The sequence below is a fragment of the Etheostoma spectabile genome, unplaced genomic scaffold, assembly GCF_008692095.1.
Source record: "Etheostoma spectabile isolate EspeVRDwgs_2016 unplaced genomic scaffold, UIUC_Espe_1.0 scaffold00018824, whole genome shotgun sequence".
NCBI lineage: Eukaryota > Metazoa > Chordata > Actinopteri > Perciformes > Percidae > Etheostoma > Etheostoma spectabile.
Window position 1 is genome coordinate 1 of NW_022604498.1, and position 24,906 is coordinate 24,906.

At 38.7% G+C, this 24,906-nt stretch overlaps 1 protein-coding gene across 1 annotated transcript; it reads right to left on the reverse strand.

Moving 5' to 3' along the window:
- Positions 1–1,612: 1,612 nt before the first annotated feature.
- On the reverse strand, positions 1,613–6,457 carry LOC116682676 (uncharacterized). The gene is made up of 7 exons (XM_032509746.1): positions 6,023–6,457; positions 3,458–4,706; positions 3,286–3,363; positions 2,949–3,014; positions 2,796–2,855; positions 2,630–2,692; positions 1,613–1,833 (listed from the first exon to the last, which is right to left on the reverse strand). The coding sequence occupies exons 2-7, from the start codon at positions 4,671–4,673 to the stop codon at positions 1,613–1,615; spliced, it is 1,704 nt and encodes a 567-aa protein (XP_032365637.1). The 5' UTR covers positions 4,674–4,706; positions 6,023–6,457.
- Positions 6,458–24,906: the final 18,449 nt, after the last annotated feature.

Genomic DNA, 24,906 nt, shown 5'->3' on the forward strand with positions numbered 1-24,906 from the left:
CCCCACTTTCTTTAGCGTTCTGTTATAATTTTTTCAATGCTATAAATTGATATACACACACACACACACACACAACACACCTACATACCACACACACACACACACACCCCACAGACAACGCCACACCCACACAGGCTATAACAGTCAAATAAACAATCAGTTCACTACTTTCATTATATGAAAAAATGGCCAAACTTTGTCTTCTCTTGACTCCACGTTAACCCAAACCAGGACAGACCAGGACAACCGGACGGACCAGGACGACCAGCACAGACCAGGACAGACCAGGACAGACCAGAAGGACCAGGACAGACCATGACAACCAGGACGGACCAGCACAACCAGCACAGACCAGGACAGACCAGCACAGACCAGGACAGACCAGGACAGACCAGGACAGACCAGCACAGACCAGGACGAACCAGACAGACCAGGACAGACCAGGACAGACCAACAGATAAGGACGACCAGAACGGACCAGGACAGACCAGGACAGACCAGGACAGACCAGTACAGCAGGCCGTAGCAGGACAGACCATGACGGACCAAGTAGCTTTAATCCGTCTGAACTCAGTAACGATGTTCAGACGGAGGCGGGGGGGGGGTTTTAATCCTCGGGCGCTGCAGCTGAACAAACCAGCCGTCACTGTGGACACACACACACACACACACACACACACACACACACATACCCGTTTTTATTACCTCGTGGGATCCAATGACAGGCAGCAGCCTGATGGGATCCACCCTTTCTAGAGGGTCTAGAAACATGATTTTAACTGCTAAATTTTTTATATTTTTTTGTTAACACAAAATGACTTTAAACATCAAACACTCTCAAATAAATTTTAGACCTGAATTTGTTCCCCCCTGGGGACTAGACCTGAACTTTTGTCCGTCCTGGGGACCAGTCATGTTATGTGTATTGGCAAACAATCAACAGCACTGTTTGGCACTGCACAAATCATGACATGCAATTTGTTAGATTGAAACATATTAGAGTAGATTCCTTCATATCCAAACTTTAAACAAGCTGATTTCACTGTCATGTTTATCAATGCTCCTTTAAATAGTATGATTGAAAGTACAAATAATACAAATAATCTTATTTAATAAGTAAAAACATGTTTGTCAATCTATCCCCAATGCCACACACAGACCTGCTCTACAAAGCTTTTTTTTACTGAATTTAATGATTTAAATACCTGATGTTTTCTTCCAAATGGATCTGGTGGGGAAAAGCCTAGACCTACTGTAAAAAAGGGACAAATTAACCTTATATTTTCACAACCTTTATTTAAACGGTCTTTGCTTTTTTTGTGACAGTCCAGTACCAGCTCCAAGGCTTTTTCTGCCACTTAAACTACACCAACAACAGCCAACACAACATGGCAGTAGAGGCTACGATGAGTCGGCAGTTACTTAGGACAAATGGAGCCAAGCAAAAAGAACATTTAGAACTTCATGATGAACAGTGATTTCTTTTTTTAACAAGATCAGTAACCTCAACATCAAAGAGAAAGGAAACCGAGTCTGATAGTAGCAAAAAAGAACATTTTGCTGGGTTCCAAAAAAAATATGATCAGTTACAACATGCAAGACAAAATGAAAGTCAGTAACGTCTTGAACTTTCACGCTGAATGGCAGTTATGCGATTTTTAACGTAAAACTTTATCGCCGTCCATGTTCTGCTTCTAAGTGCTTCAGGGGAGGCCTTAATACAGGCTACACAGTTTGATTTTCCTGGTACTTTACCAGATTCAATGAACGTTTTCAGCGTTTTTTCCACAGCTTGGACTTCTGCAGGTGACCAACCCCTCTTCTTTGAGGTTTCTAAAGAAACAAGACAGAAAAAAGACAATTAGGAGCAGTTTTGCCTGTAACTCTGCTACAGCTCTGCAAAAGGCAGACTAGTGAACATCCGGGCGGCCACTGCCAGCAGACTGTTGGGAAAGGAATAGTCTGCTGTTGCTGTAAACATCCTAGTTTTCTACATGGTTAAGTCCGTAGTGAAGACTAAGTTAAGCACAGTATTTTGTTTTTTCAACCCACCTGGGGTTAACCCATTCAAACACACAATCAACCTGGCTATAACCCTGACTGATCCCTTGGTGTGAAAGGGGTATTACAGTGGCAGATAACACTGCCCAGTACAGTAGGTTAGGGTCAAGAAGAACAACAAAACTACTGCTGTTGCTTATTTTAAAATAAGCAACTCAGTCTCAACTTTGCCAAGGTGTGTATTAGAAACTGAACACTCTCAAGCCTTTATAATTAGTTATAAAGGTTATAATTAGCAGAAGGTTAAACTATTAGCACAATTTCCTCTCAATCTCTAAAATGATTTGTAGAGTGACACATTTTAATAAAACTTTAACTTGAGTTCATGTTTATGTAGCTAGCTAGAGCCTTGCATAACAGTATGTTATCAAGGTCTTATAAAGAAAGCAGGACTGTCATTATCATAAAAAAAATCTAAAATTGGACGGTTGTGATTGGTTTAAGAAGAAAAAGGTGTTTTTCCCCTATCAAAGAATATTAGAATGCTAGCATAAATCATTGATTCCACTCTTTTTGTAGAAGCAGGTAACTAACAAATAGCAAGGTTAACATTTAGTGTGTGAAATACCTGTTTTAGGGTCACTTCTTTCAGACTCAGCTTCCATTTTCTTTGATGTTGAGGGTACTGGTCCTAGTTAAAATAAGAAAGCACTGTTCATCATAAATTTCTAAAGTTTGCTAAAAGCTGACGTAAAGTCATGTGATAACAAATATCAAGCACAGCGAAAAAATACCAGTTTTAGGGTCATCATCACTGTCAACAGCTAGCATTTTTCTCTTAGGTGTTGAAGATCCTGTTTAACAAATGAATTAAGGTTTTATCAAATTACAAAATCTTGTACTCAAAAGCAAGGAAATAATGTAAAAGTATCTAGTTTATGGAATACCTGTGGGTGCAATGTCATCATCAGACTCATCAGTCATTGGCTGTCTTTTTTTAGATCTCAATGAGCCTTTGACAAAAAACCAAAAGTTACGACATTTGCATATGGTTGCTCTTAAAGCTTACTCAGCATCCATTGCTATTAATGTCTATTGCTTGTAAGTACAAAATTAAAATTTTTGTCCAGCCAAATGGTTTGTGAATGTTCAAATTCAATAGAATGGCTGGTAAGTAAAGAAAATTTACCAACCACTCAAATATTTGACCAGCATTTGGCTGGTGGAGGGTGCTAACTTTGTACCCTGGATGGAAAAGGGAAAACAGTTAAATGTGGAACTCACCTGATGACCTAGAGTTGAAAGATGACTCCTGTGCCTCTGTCTCTGAGAGATCGCTTTCCACAGCCTCTGGTACTTCCTCTAAAAAGCAGAGATGACAAAAGACATTATTACAAAATAAATGTGTATATATATACACATTATTATATATAAATACATAAAACACTTCCTTTACCTTCAGGATTGATTTGGTTTTGGTCCAGGCTCGTGGTCTGTCTCCCCTCTTTAAGAGTCTGTAGGGCACAAGGTGACACACATACATCCCACTTTTTCTCATAAATACTCCGGCTCCTCTCCAGATTCTTCAGAAATTCCTCATTGTCAGACTCTGCCATCTGTGCTTCACACTGAAGTATATCTGCAATCTTCTTGAGACTATGACCCAGTTTTAAGGCCAAGGACGGAGTTTTGTAGCTGTTGCTGTGTTCATGAAAGCCAGCCAGCTCTCGTACTGCTTCAACCACAGAGTTGAAGTTGGAAGGTACATAGAAGTCCTCCATATGTTTCAGTCTGCCAGCATTCTGTGCTTGTCGAACAAGTCTTCCTATTTCTCGCATTTTTTGTCTAATGTACACATGTTTGGTGTTGTCATGTCCAAGCTTTACATACAAATGTTCTCCAAATCTCAAAATGCTTTTCTCCTCTTTGATGATGTTTGTGACTTCATCTTGTTGCATTGCATTTGTCAGCTCCCAAACCTTTTTGCTAACACCATCTGGGACGGGTTGTGCAAAGGCACAGAGTGATTGGACCCGACTTTGGCCTGGTTTTGTTGTGCTACAGTTTCGTGAAAGTTTGCACCTGGACACGTGCCTCCATAAGGACTTTCTTTTAAGCAAAGCTTCACAGTAAATGCAGTGCATGTAGTCACTTGCATTCACTGGTTCCTTAGTTTGATAACTTGGGATCAATGTCCCCCTACCATTTTTCAATACCTCATTATTATGAGCATGGTTTCCTTTATTTTGAATTAGGCGAAAATGCAGTTTTCGTTCTTTTGAGTTCAAAGGAAAACTGATTGCCTTTGCTACAGCTGATTGATTGCTGTGTTTTCGGACTAAATGTCTTGCCATTCTATGGCACTGCATGGGACAGTACAGACAATGATGCCTCTTACTGTGTACTCTGCCACCAATTTTTCTTTTTCGCTGCTTCAGTACTGACACATTTTCCAGGCTTGTGTCAGAGTGTTCACTTTCTGATCTCTTAGTACTGGCAAATGTCTTTCTTTTGTACGTCTTCTTTGGCTTCTTTTGTTTAACCAATGGAACCTTGTTTGTAAGATCCTGAGATCCCTCTGAACTACTTCCACGTATTGAGTTTTTTGGCGGAATATATCCATCACAACTGCTTTCAATGCAGCTCATAGAGGCTTCTGATCCATCAGGCATCTTAGAGATCTGTTCAAGGTATTCTCTGGTAAGCTGGAAATGAAACATACACTTTAAATTATCTGCAAGAAGACATGTATGCAAATCTTCTGTTGTACAAGACCAACTTAAAACCTGGGTAACTGATCCTGATAAATCTTTGCGCACCAAACGGGGTTAGGATAAGGTTTTAACATACTGTATACACTCAAAGATGTGTTTACAGCTACAGGGCTAATATAGGGCAATATAAGTTAATTAAACTGAATCTAATTAATGAAACATACAATATGTAACATTTCTACATTGAAATGTCTAAAAAAGATTGTTATGCAATCTGTTGAATTGTCTACTTACACTATCCCAAATATTTCCAACAATTTTCTAACCCACGGATATCTGTGCTGGTATATCTAACTTCCATCGAAATTCGGGAACCCAGATGAAACATTCAAGAGTAATTGTAAATCATACAATGACACAGAAAGAATGATACTCAGTAACGTAATACAGCTTGCTTTCTCCCAGAAGGCATTGTTTTGTCATTGGTTACATGCCACTTTCAACACAGTAATACAGCAGAGACCTTATTTAATGATACATTTCAATATTTACTGATCCAGCTTAATGTTACATGCTCATAAAGTTATTTTTGGTATGATTGTTTTGACCATGGTTAATCGCACTAGGCTAACCTGCAAAATCAACATGTGCTTGTAAAATTGTGGGTTTAGTTGCTGGCTAAGGTAAGCTTTCTTGCTAACTAACTGATCAGCTACCGAAACAAATAAAATCAAGAAAAACTTAAATATGTTGGGGAAGCTGCAGCTATTTTATTAGAATGGCATGAATAAATGTTTCGAAACAACATGAATATACTTATATTAAGTGCAATCTCATCTTTAAACAGATGCGTTCTAATCAACAATGTGTTTAACAATGAAAACTACAACTCCCATAATTCCATGTAACTTCACAACAGAAGTCATAAGTCTCTGTTTACTATGCATTGTTTTGATTGAGAGATCCCTAAGCAGCAGGAAGTTAAAATGTGGTACGTTGAAGGATTATTTGGAGGTACTGTTAAAGCATCTGGCAAAACATCTTGTCAACAAATATGTTTATAATAGTTTTTGCATCTATGGCATCACCTAATTTCATCATAACATGCAGGAAGGAAAGAACAGTTATCTAATCTTTTATACTATCTAATATCGTGTTAGTTATACTATACTATAACTTGTTTTTCTTTGTTGAATAATACAGCAGAGAAAGAGCTTTTACAATATTGGTTTTAGAAATCGTAATTAGGTTATTTACCAATATTGTTTACCTCTAGTGTTCAGCTAATTATAATTATTCAAACTTACAAATAGGCTGTCAGTTCTCTTCAGGGGTGGTACATCTGGGTCATCACCAACATCATCATGTGAACTCTCAGGGGTACATACGTCGGTGTCGCTATCAGAATCTTGGCTCACTTCCTATGGGGGGGAAACACATGTGTTAGCTTAACTTACAGACAGTTAGCCTAAGAATAACATTTGGATATTTACAGGGATATAATTACAAATTCAAGCACTTTTCATGCACTTTCAAGGTCTATTTGTAATCTTTTTCCAGGACCTTACACCACCGTAAATTACATACCAATACATAGTCAAAATGATTAGTGTTTTTGTCAAAGACCTAATGCTATAAACAGACAAAACTGTGTTTCGCAATAGTAAAAGGAACAGTTATTTAAGCAAAACAAGTTTTATTTCCAAATGTATCGCTGTCTAAGTTGACTTTTCTTGCTATCTAACCTGTCTCTCTCTCTAACCTGTCTGAGTCAATGTAAGTGGGAGGATTTAAACCAGATTAAGGCTAAATCCAGGAAAACAACTGCACCCTTAGATTTTGATCAGAGTTTATGCAGTCTAACCTGTCTCTCTCTCTAACCTTAAAGTTGGTATGTTTACTTTTGTTTTCCAAATCTGTACAAACTTGTAATGGTTAAGTCAAATTAACATGTATGTTGTCCACCCTACAAAGTTTGGGCTGCCTGTCTCTTTATCTTTAACCTGAATAATAGTTTATACTTATACTTATATTATGTCCTGTCATTGCTTCCCAGATAATGTGACTTTCAGGCTGTAAAACTAAAGTGATTTCAAGGGCTGAAAATATGAAGACAAAGGATTTGAGCAGATTGTTTTTACAGGCCTTGGTTTTGGGACACATTCTTGATCAACATCAAAATCAACAAAATGTCTGGGTGAAATTTCATTTTCACCCAGAAGATTCTGACAGTGCACAGGCCCCTGCCTGAGAAATAGCCTATACTACCGGTAATAAGAAAGAAAAAAGGATTTCACTGTCAAGACAAATACATGTATCTACTGGAATAAAGTAGTGTAAATATTATAAAAGGCCTTCCTCAACCTTACAGTGGGCTACTAGCTATGTAGCTAGTATAGTTTACTCAGCATTTTGTTGTTAAATTATGTGTAAAAAGAGTGGGGCCGTTAAGTCACCAGTTTCAGGTACGTACGAAACCGTCTGGATGGTTTCAAGTACAAGTAGGTAGCTAACATTAGCCGATAAAAATCTAGAAGAAACACTGCAATGCTAACATTACATTAACACACCACGCAGGGCCGGATTAAAAATTCACAGGACTCAAATGTTTAACAGAACTTTTTACAATGAATCTTTCACAGAACTTGGTGGCTACAGAGTAATTATCAAATATTTCAATTTGAAGCCAATCAATTACCTTTTGACTACAACAGTGGCATAACGCAGACAGCTAAGGAAGCCTTAACTTAAAACCAGAGATTAGTTCTAATATGAAAAATGGGAAATTATCACCAGCCATTAAGCAGGCAAGTGGTGTGTATGGAGATAAAGTAAACCATTGGCTACACTGTTGCGTGTCTATTGTTTAATCAACTATATCAACATTTTATGTTGCTGCATATATATATATATATATATATATATATATATATATATATATATATATATATATGTTTTATTTTAACAAATGGGCATTATAACTGGCCTCCTCATCTCATCTTCCTCCTCCTGATCCCTCACTACCTCCGTCCCTCTCTCCTGCCTTCTCCTTCATTTCCTTCTTCCTCCTGTGCACTACTCAGAATTTGAATACAAAAGATTGGTCCCGGCACACACTGTGTTGTAACGTAACGCCACCGAAACAGCGTCCCTTTTAACATTAAATCCAAACCTGCCAGTTTATAATATTTTGTATTTTGCTGTTCTTGCCTCTACTAAAATCAAAACTAATCATTTTAATATTTGATGTGATTTATCAAAATATTTTAAATGACCGGGTTGCAAAAATCAAATACGCATTTTCAAGCATTGTATCTAAAATTCAAGCACTTTTAAAACCTTGAAAACATCAAAATTCAAGCATTTAAGGATTTCAAGCAACCGTTCGAACCCTGTAACTAGATGTTTGCTGCAAACGTTAAGTTGTACATAGCGTTAGCTTAGTGTCTCTCCCTTCTCTCTGCTGATTCCACTTTCGTCTTTTTAAAGCTCAGTTCGGCAGTTCTGTAACTGTTAACTTAATACACTCTTCACCTGACTTCACAAAGAGCTAAAGAGCCAGGTCACTACCCTCCTCCATACATAGTTTGTTTTAAAACATAAAGCAAAGTATAAGACGCCCCAATTAAAAGACAGGTGCATTTTAATGAATATTGTATCAAATTTTAAAATCCACCTTATCAGTATTACCTGGCGTTGGTGTTTTAGGTACTCCATGTGCCTGGATAAACACGCATTATGATGTTCCCTCAAGCGTTGTAAGCGTGCCTTCAGCCTGACATATGCTGCACTCTGCCTGCAAGTGGTTAAAAACAAAACAATTCATGTAACATCATTTACATAATTTCAAATGTCTAATTTGAAGGGGGCCCAGTAGCCGCTCTACAGTTAAGTTTCATTGAGTAACAAATAACAAGGTTATTTTTGCAGCTTGTGGAGATATCAAAATAAAGTCCATGCTAAGGAGAATAAATCTCCCTTTCTTAAGAGATGGTTATAGAGATGTGAAATTAGGCTTGAATGACGTTTATGTACTTTTATGAGTCTGTTTACCTGCAGTTAATTAAACCGGTTAAATGGGAGCATGCGCAGAACAGACAGCACTGCATATGTTGATGAATGATGAAAGCAGAAATCTTTACAGAAGCAATGCCTCCTCACATTTAAAATAACAGCAACCAGACTGAAACTAAACATAAAGCAGCCTGTAAAAGTCTAATAAGTCTGTTTCCATAGTATAACTATATAGAAGTTGAGACCAGCCAAGTAACAGCAGCAAAAAGCATTACAAAACCCAAAACATGATGAAATACTAGCTCAAAAGTTTACAATTTGCTATGCTAATACTGCAATACTAGCCTGTGACACGCTTACTAGCTATCGTTAGCACTGGAAAACCATGCTAGCTAATATAAAATGAGCTGCAAATGATAGACTGCAAACACGTTAACCACAGTGCTTAGTCTAATTAATAATGACTAAAACAGTGTTACATTACTTACCTAAAGTTAGTTTCCATCCGTTTCTTTGTCCATTAATGTCTGTAGCTCTGTCTGTCTGTGCTGCTGCCAGCGTGTGCTCTGCTCGTTCCTACTAACTGCACGTGCAGGTGGAACCGCCCACTCAGCCACTCAGGCACCGTGTGGGTGGGGGATGGGCATAGGTGAGGTGGGGACCGGACGAGTCAGGAACAGTGTTTTCTACCGATCGGCAGCTGAATCCCGGAGGCTGGGACAGAAGGGAGGCAGGCCCAGGGTACGCTGGGGACCGGGGGGGTCAGGAAAGGTGTATTCCTCCCTTACCTCTTTGATCCACTGTGGGCTGGGTAGCAATCTGTTTTATGGTATTGCTGAATTGTGTTTCAAAATTATAATTTCATCCAAAATAAAAATAGTTGTATACACTTTAAATATCGTTAATTATAGGGTTAATGGTTTTGCCAGAGTTTACATTTAGGAATTTTGAATTGAGCGGTGTTGCATTTAGGCCCTGTTAACTTATCATTTAAAGCTTCAAACCATAGTAACTAATCCTTACCTTGTACACAAAAGCCTGAAATAAAACTAATAAACTGTTAGCTGGTGACACGGATGGAAGCCGTTCATCTCAAACGCTGCCATGACACAGAGCAGATTTTAAAATCAGCTATGTATCCCCACTATACTTAGAATATGTTCAGCACTTGATGCCAGACAACCATTTACAACGAGAGCTGACGCCGTTATCTCTGCTCTCTTTAAAGCCAATAGACTCTTTTGACAAAAACTGTAATTTTAGATCACAAAACACGAGTTGCAGCTTTATCTCTGCCTCAGTCGGTTAGTTTGTTTTATTGTGTGGCTTTCTTAACTGTTAAGCAAAAGAAATGAGATTATCTGAGCTAGCTGCTGGTGAAGGATGACGTGTCCTGTGCTGTGCTCCATAGCAACTTCCTTGATAGGTGTAGGCAATCAGCCCTGGAGGGCCTATTTTATTGTGGATATTATTATTATTTAAATAATAAATTAGTACGTGACTATTCGGTCACCTGTCACCACCACCTCTCTTCTGTCATATTACAGTCTAGTTGAGTCTGACCAACGTTACCCTGAGACAATGCAAGGCTGTTCATGTCGTTGCTACTGTGAGTTATACTGCTGCACCAGAACACTGCCTTGGGTCGTAAAGTTGGTGCTGGGGTAATGGGATTGGTGGGGTACTGCTGGTTTGGGCAACTGTGCCACGAGGCAGCTGCACAGGAGGTACTGGGACGAGGAGCAGGCCCGTGAGACACTATGGAGCTTGCCCTTATTGACTGCTGCTCCTAAACAGTGTCATTGAGGTTGCAAAGGTTAACAACCAGAAGTCTGTGCATGACAGAGAGGGCAAAACCTGGCGAAATAAACTAACTTACTAAAACTGTTAAAAAAAACTTGAACCAGAGTTACAGTATAGAAACTTGCAGCTAGCTGACAACAGCTACCTGTCTCTGTCAGCTAGCGAATGTTAGCCACTAAGTTACTGGATGAAACTTGCAAGCAATGTTATTGCCGGTGTTAACGGATTTATATCAATTAAATCTCACTGAGAGAGAAAGTATAGCACAGAGAGAGAGAACCACTAAAAGTGTGACTTCCACCAGTAGGCTACAGTACAGGCAGGCTGTGTACAGCAACCAAGTTTACTGATCATGGGGGACACCGCTCTCTCTTATTGGTGTTAGTGGAGCAGACTGAGCAATTATATGGGCATTGCAAGCTTAGAACACAGCACGGTTCCACTGTACTATTTCTAGCAATACTAACGGCATCCTCAGTTTGCATAGGCTAACAGAGCACTGCTAACTGCAGATTCACTTTGTATAGGCTAACAGAGCACTGCTAACTGCAGCCTCACTTTGTATAGGCTAAGAGAGCACTGCTAACTGCTGCCTCACTTTGTATAGGCTAACAGAGCACTGCTAACTGCTGCCTCACTTTGTATAGACTAACAGAGCACTGCTAACTACAGCCTCACTTTGAATAGGCTAACAGAGCACTGCTAACTGCTGCCTCACTTTGTATAGGCTAAGAGAGCACTGCTAACTGCTGCCTCACTTTGTATAGGCTAACAGAGCACTGCTAACTGCTGCCTCACTTTGTATAGACTAACAGAGCACTGCTAACTACAGCCTCACTTTGAATAGGCTAACAGAGCACTGCTAACTGCTGCCTCACTTTGTATAGGCTAAGAGAGCACTGCTAACTGCAAACTCACTTTGTATATGCTAACAGAGCACTGTTAACTGCAGCCTCACTTTGTATATGCTAACAGAGCACTGTTAACTGCAGCCTCACTTTGTATAGGCTAACAGAGCACTGTTAACTGCAGCCTCACTTTGTATATGCTAACAGAGCACTGCTAACTGCAGCCTCACTTTGTATAGGCTAACAGAGCACTGCTAACTGCAGCCTCACTTTGTATAGGCTAACAGAGCACTGCTAATTACAGCCTCACTTTGAATAGGCTAAGAGAGCACTGTTAACTTAGCAGGCTCAGTTATTGTTTGTTCAATCGGATCAATTAGTCAGTACTGGTATATTATGTCCTCCAGTTTCCCTCGGCTCTCTGATTACAGAGTTTCCTGGTGGACAGAAAGCTTTTCTTGTTGCTAATGTAACTGGAAACTCTAGCTACCATCAGATAGTTAGCTCAGTTAGCCATGCTGCCAGGATTGAGAGGTTAAAGCACCGGGGGAATGTTGGTGTTTACCCTGCTAGCACATCCCGCTGGGAGGAAAAGGTGTTTAGGGCCAGTGCATGGGGGGAAATAAATGCTCATGTCATGCCAGAACCAGAGCCGTGCGACCGGACATCAGAACCAGGTTCAGAAGCCTCTGAGACGTCATGGGAGAGACTGGGAGACAGAAGGGAAGACACTGAGAAAGCTAAGAAGACAAACGGAGAGTGACCAAGCAAGGGTAAATCTCTGAATGTTTTTTTGTTGTTGAAAGCTTCTCTAAATATTATTCTGCTGACAGACTGTGAGTTGGGCATCTTGCTGTTGGACTAGTAAGAATTATATGTTGGTTTATGGTTGTGTTGATCACTTGCTTTAGGTTTGGACTGAAATATTGGCTTAAGATATTTAACGTGACAAATAGTATATTATGTTGTATATAAAATATAATATCGCTGTACATGTACAGACACTAGGAATATATGCTCAGCATTTAAGCCAATCTAACTAATTAGGAGCAGTTTGCAGCCGTAGTCCGCAGTCCCACCTTACCCTGCCATTGGGCTGTGGCATTGGGACAAACCATGCGGGGGCCACATTGCTGGGAAAGGGCCACACTGCTGTGAAGGGGCCACACTGCTGTGGAAGGGCCCTAAACGTCATTTATCAGAGTCTGGTTGGTCACCCTCTCCGTGACAGTCTGATCCGATCCATATGTTTATAATGGAGTAAACTGGAGATAATTGTCTCAAACTTAACTTTCAGTTTGAGTGGCCGTATCGATTAACTATATTTATGCTCTCAAGACCAAATAAAATCTCACTATTTAATAAATTGTCTGTAAAAGTTTGAAACTACATTTCAGAGATGAGTGAAAGACAGGAATCTGCTCAGATGAGATCTTAATGAGTGCAACATGGACATGTTTATTTAAAGCAGCTGCGTCTATTGGTATTAGGATCCCTAAACATGGATTAAAACACTTAAAAAATAAAGTGTTATAACAAACTAAATGAACAAGACTTATCTCTAGATAACCTTATTGTAATAAGATTTAAGTTGAGATTATAATAACATGTAACCCTCTGTATGGATCATGCTAAGGTTGCAGGGTTAAGGTGTAACACACATTTCTGCTCCAGGTAACACCGATCAGGTTTGGCATCGGCTCAACCAGACGTCCATACACGTAGGCCTGATCTCTTCCGTCATCTTTAGCTGTGGAACTAATTTTTAAATGTGCACGTGGCACCTGTTCACCAAAATGAAACATTGGTTCATTTTAATTATTTATACCCCGTACACTTAACCAGTGTCAAAGTATCTACTATGTTAAAATGGTTTTTAATTTCTGCTCTCCTATGAATTTCCTGGTAGTGTATCAATTATAGAGAAAAAGAACTACTGTAATTAAATAAAACATATAAACACATATTTATATGTGTATGTATACACATATGTGTAAGTAAACAAATATATAATAGTAATACCATATTAGAAATAATTGTTTATACTTAAAATTATTAATTGATATGCTTAGTGTTTTTTTCAAAGAATAAAGCCTAAATACATATGTGTGTATATATATATATATATATATATATATATATATATATATATATATACACACATGTGTACACAAACAAATATAAAATAGTATCATATTAAAAATAATTTTTCATAATTATAATTATTAATTGATATGTTTATAGTGTTTTTTTCAAAGAATAAAACCTTTTTCAAAGGACGTTTGATGATTAAATGGTATTTTGGTAAAACTAATTTAATAACATTAAAGTTCTGATCACATTAAAGTGAATAGACCAAAGATATTCACAAAATATGAAGCTTATATGATATACACACTTATACACTTTGTCAGGTGAAAGACCCCACCAGTGCAGTTTCACACACTGTAATACCCCCTCTGACCACTAGGGCACACACACTTTGTGTGAAAATCTGACCGATGGGGACCATTTTTTTTTTTCAAGAAAATTGCACCAGGGCTATCAGCAGGCTGTTTTCTATTGATTCCAATGCTTGTGCCTCTGGGGACCGGGTTTCGGTCCCCACGGGAAAAACTGGTCCCCATGGGGTGAGTCATATGTCAGGTCAGGGACCCCACCAGGATATAAGAACGAGTGCACACACACACACACACACACACACACACACACACACACAACAGTCTTGTCACTTATCTTTTTGTAGAAACACCTTGCTATTAACTGACTTTAATTAATCAATTGGTGTAAGAAAGTAGCTCATATGAAAAGCTAAACCCATCCCAAAAATGTTCAATGCACTGAAATAATTTGTTTCACTAAAAAAGATTTATTATTTAAACAAGACAGAAGGTCAAATTTTGGCAAGACAAAAGTTTTGTCGCCTATACATAATTGAACAAATTTACTACAAATACTAAATATGTCAGCAAATTAATAGTGGTGCTGTGAGATTCAAATTTAATATCTTGTATGACTTCCATAAGCTTGAAGGACTACATCCATGCGGTTTGGCAAGGATTATACAATGTATTGATGAAGTCATCAGGAATAGCTAGGAAAGCAGTCTGCATGCCTCCCAGAGTCATCAATATTCTTTGGTTGGTCTTTCATGCTTCCTCTTTCATCCTACCCCCACATATGCTCAATGATGTTCATGTCTGGTGACTGGCCGGCCAATCCTGGAGCATCTTGATCTTCTTCGCTTGAGGAACTTTGAAGTGGAGATGGAAGTATGCGATGGAGCACCATCCTGCTGCAGAATTTGGCCTCTTTATGTTGGGAACATAAGAGGTAGGTAGCTAAGATTCGTGTATTTGAGACTATTGATGTTGCCTTCCACCCTGCAGATCTCTCGCACATACTGGATGTAACCCCAGACATGAATTTTCCGCCACCAACTTCACTGTTTTCTGGTGAATCTTGGATCCATGCGGGCTCCAGTAGGTCTCCTGCAATATTTGTGGCAAACTGTGGTGTAATTCAACAGAAGATTCATCTGAAAAATCCAATTTCTTCCACTTCTCCATGGTCCATCTTTTAGCAGGCTGTGGGCCTTGGCAAAATGCCACACAGTTTCATTGTCTTTTGTTTAGTGCTGGCTTCTGGGCACTGATTACACCATGGAGGCCATTCGAGACAGAACCGACAAAACCGTTCTGGTTGACACAGGGACTTCAGGGGACCAGGTCTGGTGGAGCTCTGCTGCAGTGGAAAATGGGCTGGCCTTGGATTTTCGAGCCAACAAACGGTCCTCTCGAGCAGTTGTCTCGCGGTGTCTGCCTGACCTGGGCTTGTCAAAAACGTCTCCAGTGTCTTCAAATGTTTTTTTAATCTGTACTTCACGCTGAGACACATTGAAGGTGTCTGCACACAGCAGTGGATCTGGTCTTCAGCCTCTTGATAATCAAAACTTTAGTCTCAGGGGAATCTAGGCATGTTTGCAGATGTCTAGTTGCAGTTGATGTGAAGGGTCTAGTGTACTGGGGTGTTTTATACACACCTCAGACCTAATTGATCCATTATTAGTCACAGGTGAAGCTCTATTGACAAGGCGACAACACTTATGTCTTTGCAAAAATTGACTCAATGGGCTTTACCAAGCTGTGAATATTAGAATACTTTGACAGTTTCTTTTGCATGAAACATTATTACAAAAGCTGTTGGGATTAAAATGAGCCATTTCTTGTAAATAACTCTTGATTAGAAATTTCAGCTGCACTTTAGGTCAATTTGTACACAAGCAACAAGACTTTTGTCAGGGACTGTACACACACACACACACACACACACACACACCACACAACACACACACACACACACACACACACACACACACCACACACACACACACACAACACCACACACACACACACACACACACACACACACACACACACCCACTGTTTAACCTAGCCATTCAATATATTTAAAATAATTCTTGCCCCACCCATTAAAAAAAGTTCTTTCTGTTGTATCCAATGTACAGTATATAGAGTCTGGTCCTCCAGCAGTCTGATTTACAACTGTGTTAAAAGGGCCAGTCCAAACAGCCACTTTGGGATCTACATACTGTATGTGCCATGATGTATGCCAAGACACAGGCAATGCTTTGCTTGCTTACTCACTCACCACGCGCACACAAAAGTCGTCACAAATACACAAGCAGAATATCAGAGTATAGCCTCCAACACGTCAGGGGGGTAAGCATATGGAGGTTAACATTTGTCATACCACTGTTTTTTTCCCGTTGTCTGAATCCTATTTGACAAAAACATTGCAGTATGTTTTACTTGTAGAACTTCCACGAGCACAATGTATACGTTAAGGGAAAAAAGGGCATTGGATTGAGTTAATGAAAACAATTTTTACATTCACTGTCCTCCTGACAGCCTGGTAGAGCTTTGCAGCAGCAGAGCTGTCCACAGTGAGTGATAAGAGCGAGGCTTTGTTCCGACAGCAGTACAATGTAACACCAGCCTCACAGCGGAGCCTGATGAAGAGCCTTGTCAGAATAAGGGTCAGGAAAGGGTCTTTGGGGGGTCTTTATTTCATTCAAGCTAGCCTAGTATTTCAGTTTGTCAAAAAAAAAATATTATCTTTGGGTCACCTGTAAAGACTGCAGTTTAATAGCTATTTTACTGAGCCATGTAAAAAACAATGTTTAGATTTCTGACATAGTAGAATAGGTTACATTCATTTTAAATTGTATAATTGAACACTGGGTTTATAACATTAAAACATTTTACTTTGAAAACCGTTTCTGAGTTCATGTGGTTTAAAATCCCCTCTTTGAAATTGCCTGAAAGTAATTTTTCATTAACCTTTTTCTTCTAGGTTCACAGTGTACAGTTATCTTTATGTAATGTTATCATCTGAATTGACAATCACATGATATGTAAATACATCGGAATCCATTTTGGTTCTATAGGACTGTTCCTTATGACACAACACACAAAAACAAAGGAAAGCCAGATGAGTGAGAACAATGATATGGAAGTAGTATTGTATTTAGGTTGGTGGTTATCGTGAAATGTTGTTTAAGGACCATTCGGAATTTATGGAATGGACCACTGGAGGAAAAATAGGGGAGGGTCATGTCTTTTTCTTCTTTTTTGAGGAGAGGGCCATCCAACTTTTTAGTCTAGGGGGAAGGGTCACCCAACTTTTGTATTAATGAAAACGGCAAAATTTCAAAGTGTCTGTTTGGTACATATCTTGCATGTAGCTCCATGTAGCTCTCTCAGTCTCAGTCCCTCATTGCTAGCACATGGGTCCTCCCTGTTTAGTCAGACAGACAATTTGAGCCGTGCCTTTGTGGAGACGATGTGATTCTTAGACTTAATAAATCCGTCCAGAAAAACAACACACAAAACTGCTTTGCTAGTTCCATTGTGTTGTAACTAAGACATCTGCTGAAAAAAAAAAAAATTGTATTCAGTAACATGATTTAGTTCAAAAACAAATTGAAAACACCAACGTACGAAAACATAGTGGACCAGACGCAAGCTTTTATTTGAAAAGTTTCAATAATAAGAAGAAGTTCAAAGTTTGCCATTATAAACTGGCGTTATACAACCAGGAAGTGAAACGTGTTTTGTGAAAGGAAACAAAGACACCGTGTGTGTGTGTGTTTGTGTGTGTGGTGGGTGTGGTGTGTGTGTGTGTGTGTGTGTGTGTGTGTGTGTGTGTGTGTGTGTGTGTGTGTATATATATATATATATATATGTGTGTATGTGTGTGTGTGTGTGGTGTGTGTGTGTGTGTGACCCCATTAGGTATGAGACAGATAGAGCCTGTTAGTGCTAATGCATAGTTACCCCTCTCAGTTTATCCCTTGAGATATAAAGAAATAGTTGCTATTGAAGCCACAGGTTTAGCCTAAAGACCCGGGCACCTCTCTCTTCTAATACATCTGTCATTCTGTCATTCTCTCTCTAGTTACTTCTGTACACTGTTACTTTCTCCACTGAGGCATGGCAAGATAAAAAAGCTCATTTACTTTTTGCTCAATGCATGATTATGATTCTTACATTTTCTTTCCTGGCAGTGCTCTGCAGATTAAGACAATATGAGAAGCACCTCCTCCACTCATTCTCAGATATCCAGATTACAGCATGCAGCAGTGATCAAAAGAACTTTAGCCGACATTGTTACCACAGTTGAAAGGTTTAACATACAGGAAGTCATATGAATGTTTTTATGAGGTTTATCTCATAAGTTATAACTAGATTTGCACAAGTTGAAGATGCTCTAAGCGATGTCACGCATGTTTTAGGTTAGAACATTGTGTAATGTCTGTAAAAAAAAATGCGGTCTCTGATACAGCCCAAGGTCTACAAACGGCAACAAAAATAACTGGGCCCACCTGCACCACAAAGTATACACAAACAGTGTTCCAGCCAATAACCGACAAGACGGATTTGGGGATGGGGGTGGGGGTGGGAAGCACAGAAGGGAGGGGGAGGAGGAGAGAGGGGCAAGCTAGTCTTGTTTTGTTTGAAAATGCTTCCAAACGTCAGCAAGTAACGTCACCCTACATTGCTTAGAGCACCTTCAAACAACTGTCAAGTGAACATTTCACATGTCAGAGAGTTTTGCTGGATTCCACTTTTAGCCACACCTTTGACACCTCACATCTTTTCTAAACAGTAGAAAAGCCCCAAAAAACTAAATAAAACAATGATCTTTCCCAATGAGATTTAAGCATTTGAATGGGTCAAAATGTAACAAAATCAAAATGTAACAAAATCCAACAACTCTATGATTCCACAAGTGAAGGGCACTGAAATAACAAAAAGAGAAACCTGGAGGAAAGCCAACATGTGATGATGATGTTCTGCACCATGACTTGCAAAACGTCCATGATTGGTGAGGACAGCAGATTATGTTGTTAAATGACTGGGTCAAGACTCAATCATGGACCATGGGAGACTCTAAATGGGCTGCCAGGGGCCACAAATACGGAAAAATGATTATCAAATGTCTCCAGATGAAAACTATCAAGTAAATACACTTGCAACTCATTGAATATCCATAAAATAAATATGTTATAAAATTATACAAAGCTAATATACAAAAAAGTGACACCCTAACCCTACAGTACACTGCCTTAGATGGTCAATTTCTGAAAGCTGAAGGCCAGCAGGATTTACCAGCATACTGTATAGTCAACCACACAAGAGATAATCAAATCAGCCAAGATGGTGATTTTATGGTCGAACAGGTGGTAAGATAGTGTCTGACTTGGCATGAAGGATGACAATAGGTCTGTCCTTGTCCAAATAATTAGTTTGCAAATACAACTGCGCACACATAGCTTGGATTGACATAAGTCAGCAACTGGTTGAACCAGTAACCAATATAGATGAATTACCTCCTGTTTAATAGCCCTTTAAAAAGGGGATAATATCCCTGGTGCCTCTATTTGGGATTTTAACATTCATACAAGTACAGTAGTACGGCAAATCACCAGGATAATGGGATGGTAAACTGAATTGTGTGTCATGTGCACAGTTTAGTATTGAATGATGTTGTGTTGTGTGTTGTGTTAAAATAAGTTGCTCAAATGTGGTCACAATGATAAAGAAATCTACACAGTAAGTTGATTAAGATGTATGATGATGATGATGATGATGATGATGATATTATTATTGTGTCTATGTCTTTATGTATTTACGCATGTCAAAATTTCCCCTTGTTTTCAAAACAAGACATGCCATATTTGCATTTCATGGATGGATGACAGTAAAATGGTTTGTACAGCCACTCCTGTTTGCTATGGGATGGGCTGTCAACATCTCTGTTAAAACACTTTTACATTACAACCAGGGGCCGGTTTCACAAAAGCAGAATTTATTAATCCAGGATAACCAATAAAGCGAGGCTTGACCTAGTCAAATCTGTGCAGCCGACTTAGAAGGAGCGACTAGGTTAAGCCAGGATGAAGTATTCGGATAGATGCTTGTTCACGGCTTTTCATAACAGACCATGAGGTCGATAACAGATTTACTGATGATAAAATGGAGAAGGTGCATTGTTCATACTTTATACAGAGTGAGCAGCAGCTTCTTGTTGAAGTATGATAACATGAAATACATTATTGTATATTTAAAAAAAAAAAGAAAAGAAAGAAACAGTAAGAGAAAGTGTGGCAGATGATTGCGGACTGACTGAATGTGTAAGAAGCCTAAAAATATACATTTACTCACCACTGCTCTGAATTGAAACCGTCAAAAATACCATTCAAGGATTAGGCTACAATTCATTTGCACAAATTAACCGATGTACTCTTTGCCTTAAAAGTAAGCAGAAGGAAATTTACCACAAAGATCCATGTTCTACAACGCTAGAATATGATGCGTAAATAAATAGTTTCTCCCTCTCTCTATGGGCTAAAATATAAATTCCCTAAATCATATTAACTTCCACTGCTCGCTTTTAATGCAAAGTGTACAACTGTTTGTTTTTGCAAATGACAAGTGAGTCATTGAATGGTTTCAGTTAAGAGCAGTATTTCGTAAATGTATACTTTTGGACTATCATCAAACTTCTAACAGCAATATGAACAGCAGTCTTCATACAGCAACAGTAACAACGACTGCCACATTAATAATGATCAAAAATAATGTGCACAACTTTAAATAATAAAAGTACTAAAATGAACAGCAATCCACATTTTATGTGCACATGTATTTATTGCAGGCTGATAATAGGGTACAGCCACTGTTGAGTGAACAGAAAACACTCCAGGATTAATACATGCTGGCTGTTAGCCTGGTCAGGAGCAGGGTAGCTGTAAAGAATAGATCTGCGTGGTAACTTAGGTGCCTCTGTTTTTTGAAACCGAGTCAAGGCTAAATTGAGCCAGGATAACTGGGAAATCTGGCTTAATCCCTTATCTTGGTTTGGTGAAATAGCCTCAGATCTGCCAGCAAGTTCATCTAAATAAACAATCCACAACTATCCTCATGCATACAAGAGAGAACAGGGTGCCTTTCTGTTAAGGCAGGAGTCCCATATGTGTACATCTGTGTGATGGTGAGCAGATATTCTGCAGGTAGTGATGCTGCAGAGGGAGAATGAGAGCAAGGGAAAGCAAGAACCCTGTGAAGATTAGATCCACCATTTATTACAGACCCTACTCCTGTAAGTGTTTCCACAGGTCACTTTGGGACAGCAACCAATCCTCTTGAACAAATTACAGCACTGTAGATGTTAGAGCAGCTTAAACCCTGATGGACCACCGAGGCCTCAGGCAAATTTTGGGCACTTATAGAATTCAAATGCTATAAGGACATAGAAACCCTATAGATACTGCCGTTCATTTATACATTACTGGTGTGTTATGTACAGCATCAGTCATATTTAAGATACACAAATATGAATCTGATTAAACTGGTAAATAGACAGTTATAGTCATACGTCAGATTAGTTGAATATTAGGAAGTCTATAACAATGATTTAATCTTGATAATTCTAACTGCCTTATTTGAACAATGTTAACAGCATGAACTTTAACTAAATGGAATTAATGTGATGTTTTCCATTATTTTTCAGTGAACGGAGTCCACCCACTGAATTAAAGACCGCCTCTTGTAAGGCCACAAAAATGTAAACACTTTCAAATATGCAGAGGTGCACTTTCACAGCAAAGGCCATATTACTTTTACTTCTCTGATGCAACATAATTCAGCCATCACCCAGCTGGTACTCCAAACAAGTTAATAATGCTAAGTCTTGTTTGCAAATGCTCCTTGACCTGGGTCTGGTAATAATTAATAACCAAAATCAAAATTTATTGTGATACTTCTCACTCATGATAACTAACTACAAAAGGAGCTTCAATAAAAAATGAAGTAGAATCAGCATCCACTTCCTTACAGTTGAATAAATGGAAATAAACAAACAGTATGGAAGGTATTATGCAATTTTCTTAGCTGCTTGCAATTGTTATTTGTCATGTCAATACATGAAGTTGACCCAACAAATTGCTATTAGCACGCCTGCATTTTTCATTCATTAATCTGTTCACTTTGTAGCTATGTCTGTGTATACACAGCATATACATTTCTTAAGCTGCTCGTGCAGCAGTAATGCTAACAGTAATATTCCTTGACAGAGGACGGCCTGACCAAACAAGCCTGACCTTTAATGCTGAAAGCACTTCACTCCTCCAAGAGGAACAACAGGATAAAAAGGGTCAGTCTGGTTTGTCTGGGTTAAGACGCCACTGGTGATAAAATCTTGGTGGTACTTATCAAATATCATATGGCTGTTGGGTGCTTTGTCATAATACCTGCAGAACAGCCCTCTTGCACATAAGTAGTGACTCCTCAGATCAAAGCCAATGGTCTGTACACTGTTTTAACTATGGGGCAAAAATTCAAACATCATCTTAAAAGGGTTGAATACAAGATTTGTAAGGTAAAGTCAATCCTCTATTTACTTACTGCTTTGCAGTCAAGCCAGAGAAGGCCAGAGTGTGCAAGGATTGTATATTATTTTTCCTCAAGACAAAATTTTGACAGCATATGCTCAAAAAAGCCCTGACTACCATATAGTCAAAAATAGCAAAAACAGCAAAATCCTTGAGAGATACAGCTTTGAGCATGAATTTTAATGCAGCTAGGATACCATTCAATTGAAGGTTGACATGAGGAAATCATCTTAAAACATATTCAAAACGACACTGGGAATCCTGGAGTCAACCTTGTGTGACTGGTGTGAAGCCATGTTTGCATGACTAACGAGCAGCAGGCAGCAAGCAGTGGTAATACCACCCAAAAAAGGGTCACAGTTGCCTTATGTAGGACTCTAGCCGGCACTAGAACTTGCACCAACATTTCCTTGCTGATCACGTAGCCACACTGATATTAACCAAAATAAATATGTTAGTGATTTAAATCCAGCTCTGTGTCAAGGCAGTGTGTTTAAATGAACATTAGAGCTGGGCAATATATTAATATTATATCAATATTGTGACATGAGACTAGATATTGTCTTAGATTTTGGATATCTTAATATCGTAAAATGACAAGTGTTGTCTTTTCCTGGTTTAACGGCTGAATTACAGTAAAGTGTTGTAATTTTTAAACTTACCAGACTTTCTAGCTCTTCTATTATTCACCTTTGCCAATTAAGTAATTGTATCCATGTTAATGAGTAGGCTATTTAACAAAGATATAATTTTGTAAATATTTTGTGAAAGCACCCTATTAAACCCTACAATAATAGATGTTGAGGTATTGGTAAAAAATAGCGAATTGATTTTCTAATTGATTTTTAGTGTCTTTATTAATTCATAGGTGTGTTTGGGCGTAACACGCAATAAACCAATCAGAGTGTCATCTCCCATTCCCTTTAAAAGACAGGTGGGTTTGTACCTTGGGGCATTGCTATTATGATGGGGGATTTGCCCTGTAAATATTTTTATTTTAATCTTTTGCATGTGTGGTGTTGATACGCTTCCCTGTATGTGTGTAACAAGCATAGTGTGCATGTGCTGTGCATAGGCCTAGGCTCATATTACTAATTTGCTGTTAAAATAACTATGAAATGTCTATTGACTTAAGAACAGGTTTTTGTTGGTTAATGGCGCGATCACTTCCCGCTGCCTCAATATAGCAATACGCCAAGAATTTACCTAACACACATCCCTGTAAGTCCAGCACACCCATGGGCGCAGGAACTGACAACTGTGTTGGTCTTAAACTACCAAAGACACTTGCGTGGGTGCAAGAAAGGGCCCTATAGCTCTTAATAAAATTCTCAATTGGTTCATACAGTACATAAATAGTTCTCATCACATTCAATACATTTCCAAATACAACAGCAGCTCACCTGACTCGATTGTTGCAAAAACTTGGTGAACTGCGGCTGGTTGAGGTATATCAGTCGAGCATCTTCTTGGTCAGCTAAGGACGTCTTTTCTGTCGTGTCCTCTGTCTTTTCATATCCTGCAGCGTAGGAGAAAAAAAAAAAGACATTCTATAAGGAAAAAAAATCTGCCTTGAGCACAAACAAAGTAAGATGAAAAAGGGTTTTGAAGTGTTGAGTTGGTGCGTGTCAAAAAGTCCCTAAAGGACTCTTTGGAGTCTGTAAAAGGTAAGTCAGAGATTTCAATACGTCAAAGTAAGTATAGTGACCTTGGTGCTTAGAGGCCTGATATAAAGATGTTTTGTGTGCTGTGATGGATAAAGTGGCATTGTAAAACGTCTTATTGTAATACTTTTTCAAACGAATAGTTCACAGTCTGAAAAGTGTGTTAAACTACATTACACCTTTATTTGATTTTTCAAATTTATAGAGTACAGTACACAATGTATTAGCCATTGTAATGGGCTACAACACTGCAGCTGACACAAATATTGAGGAGGACATTTGTAATTATCTGTGTGATACACCCGCCTCAGATCAGGAGAAATAATCTAATAGCAGTATAATGCTCAATTATGATCTTACTGTAATGAACAAGGTGCTTTAGAAAATATAACAGTGGGATTGCCAATGACATGTCACTGACAATGCATCTCTCATTACACAGTAAAATGCCAATTTGGAAGGAAAACCCTTGTCATAATAATACAGGGAATCACAAGCTTTATGTTAAACAGCCTGACTCATCCAAAGTAAACATACATCTACTGTATAGGAAAGCAACAATCGTGATATTCCTGTTGGAGTTTGGAATTTCCTTAAGATTGACCTCCGCTGGCAACAGTAGATATGACTAATCTGAGGATCAGCTACAGTAATGTGGTGTCATATAACTACAGTACAAGGGTCCGTACATGTAAGGCTTTGATCAACTGTAATTTTAATGATTGATTCCATGTTTTAATCCAAACCGTACAGCTTAAAGAATGCATCTAATCTCCACTCAAATATTCTGTCTTGTTGACCATAAAGAAAAGAAAAAAAAAAAAAAAACTAAATGTTTAATTGTCAGAGGCTGCTATTCACTGCGAAACACAAAATCAACAAAC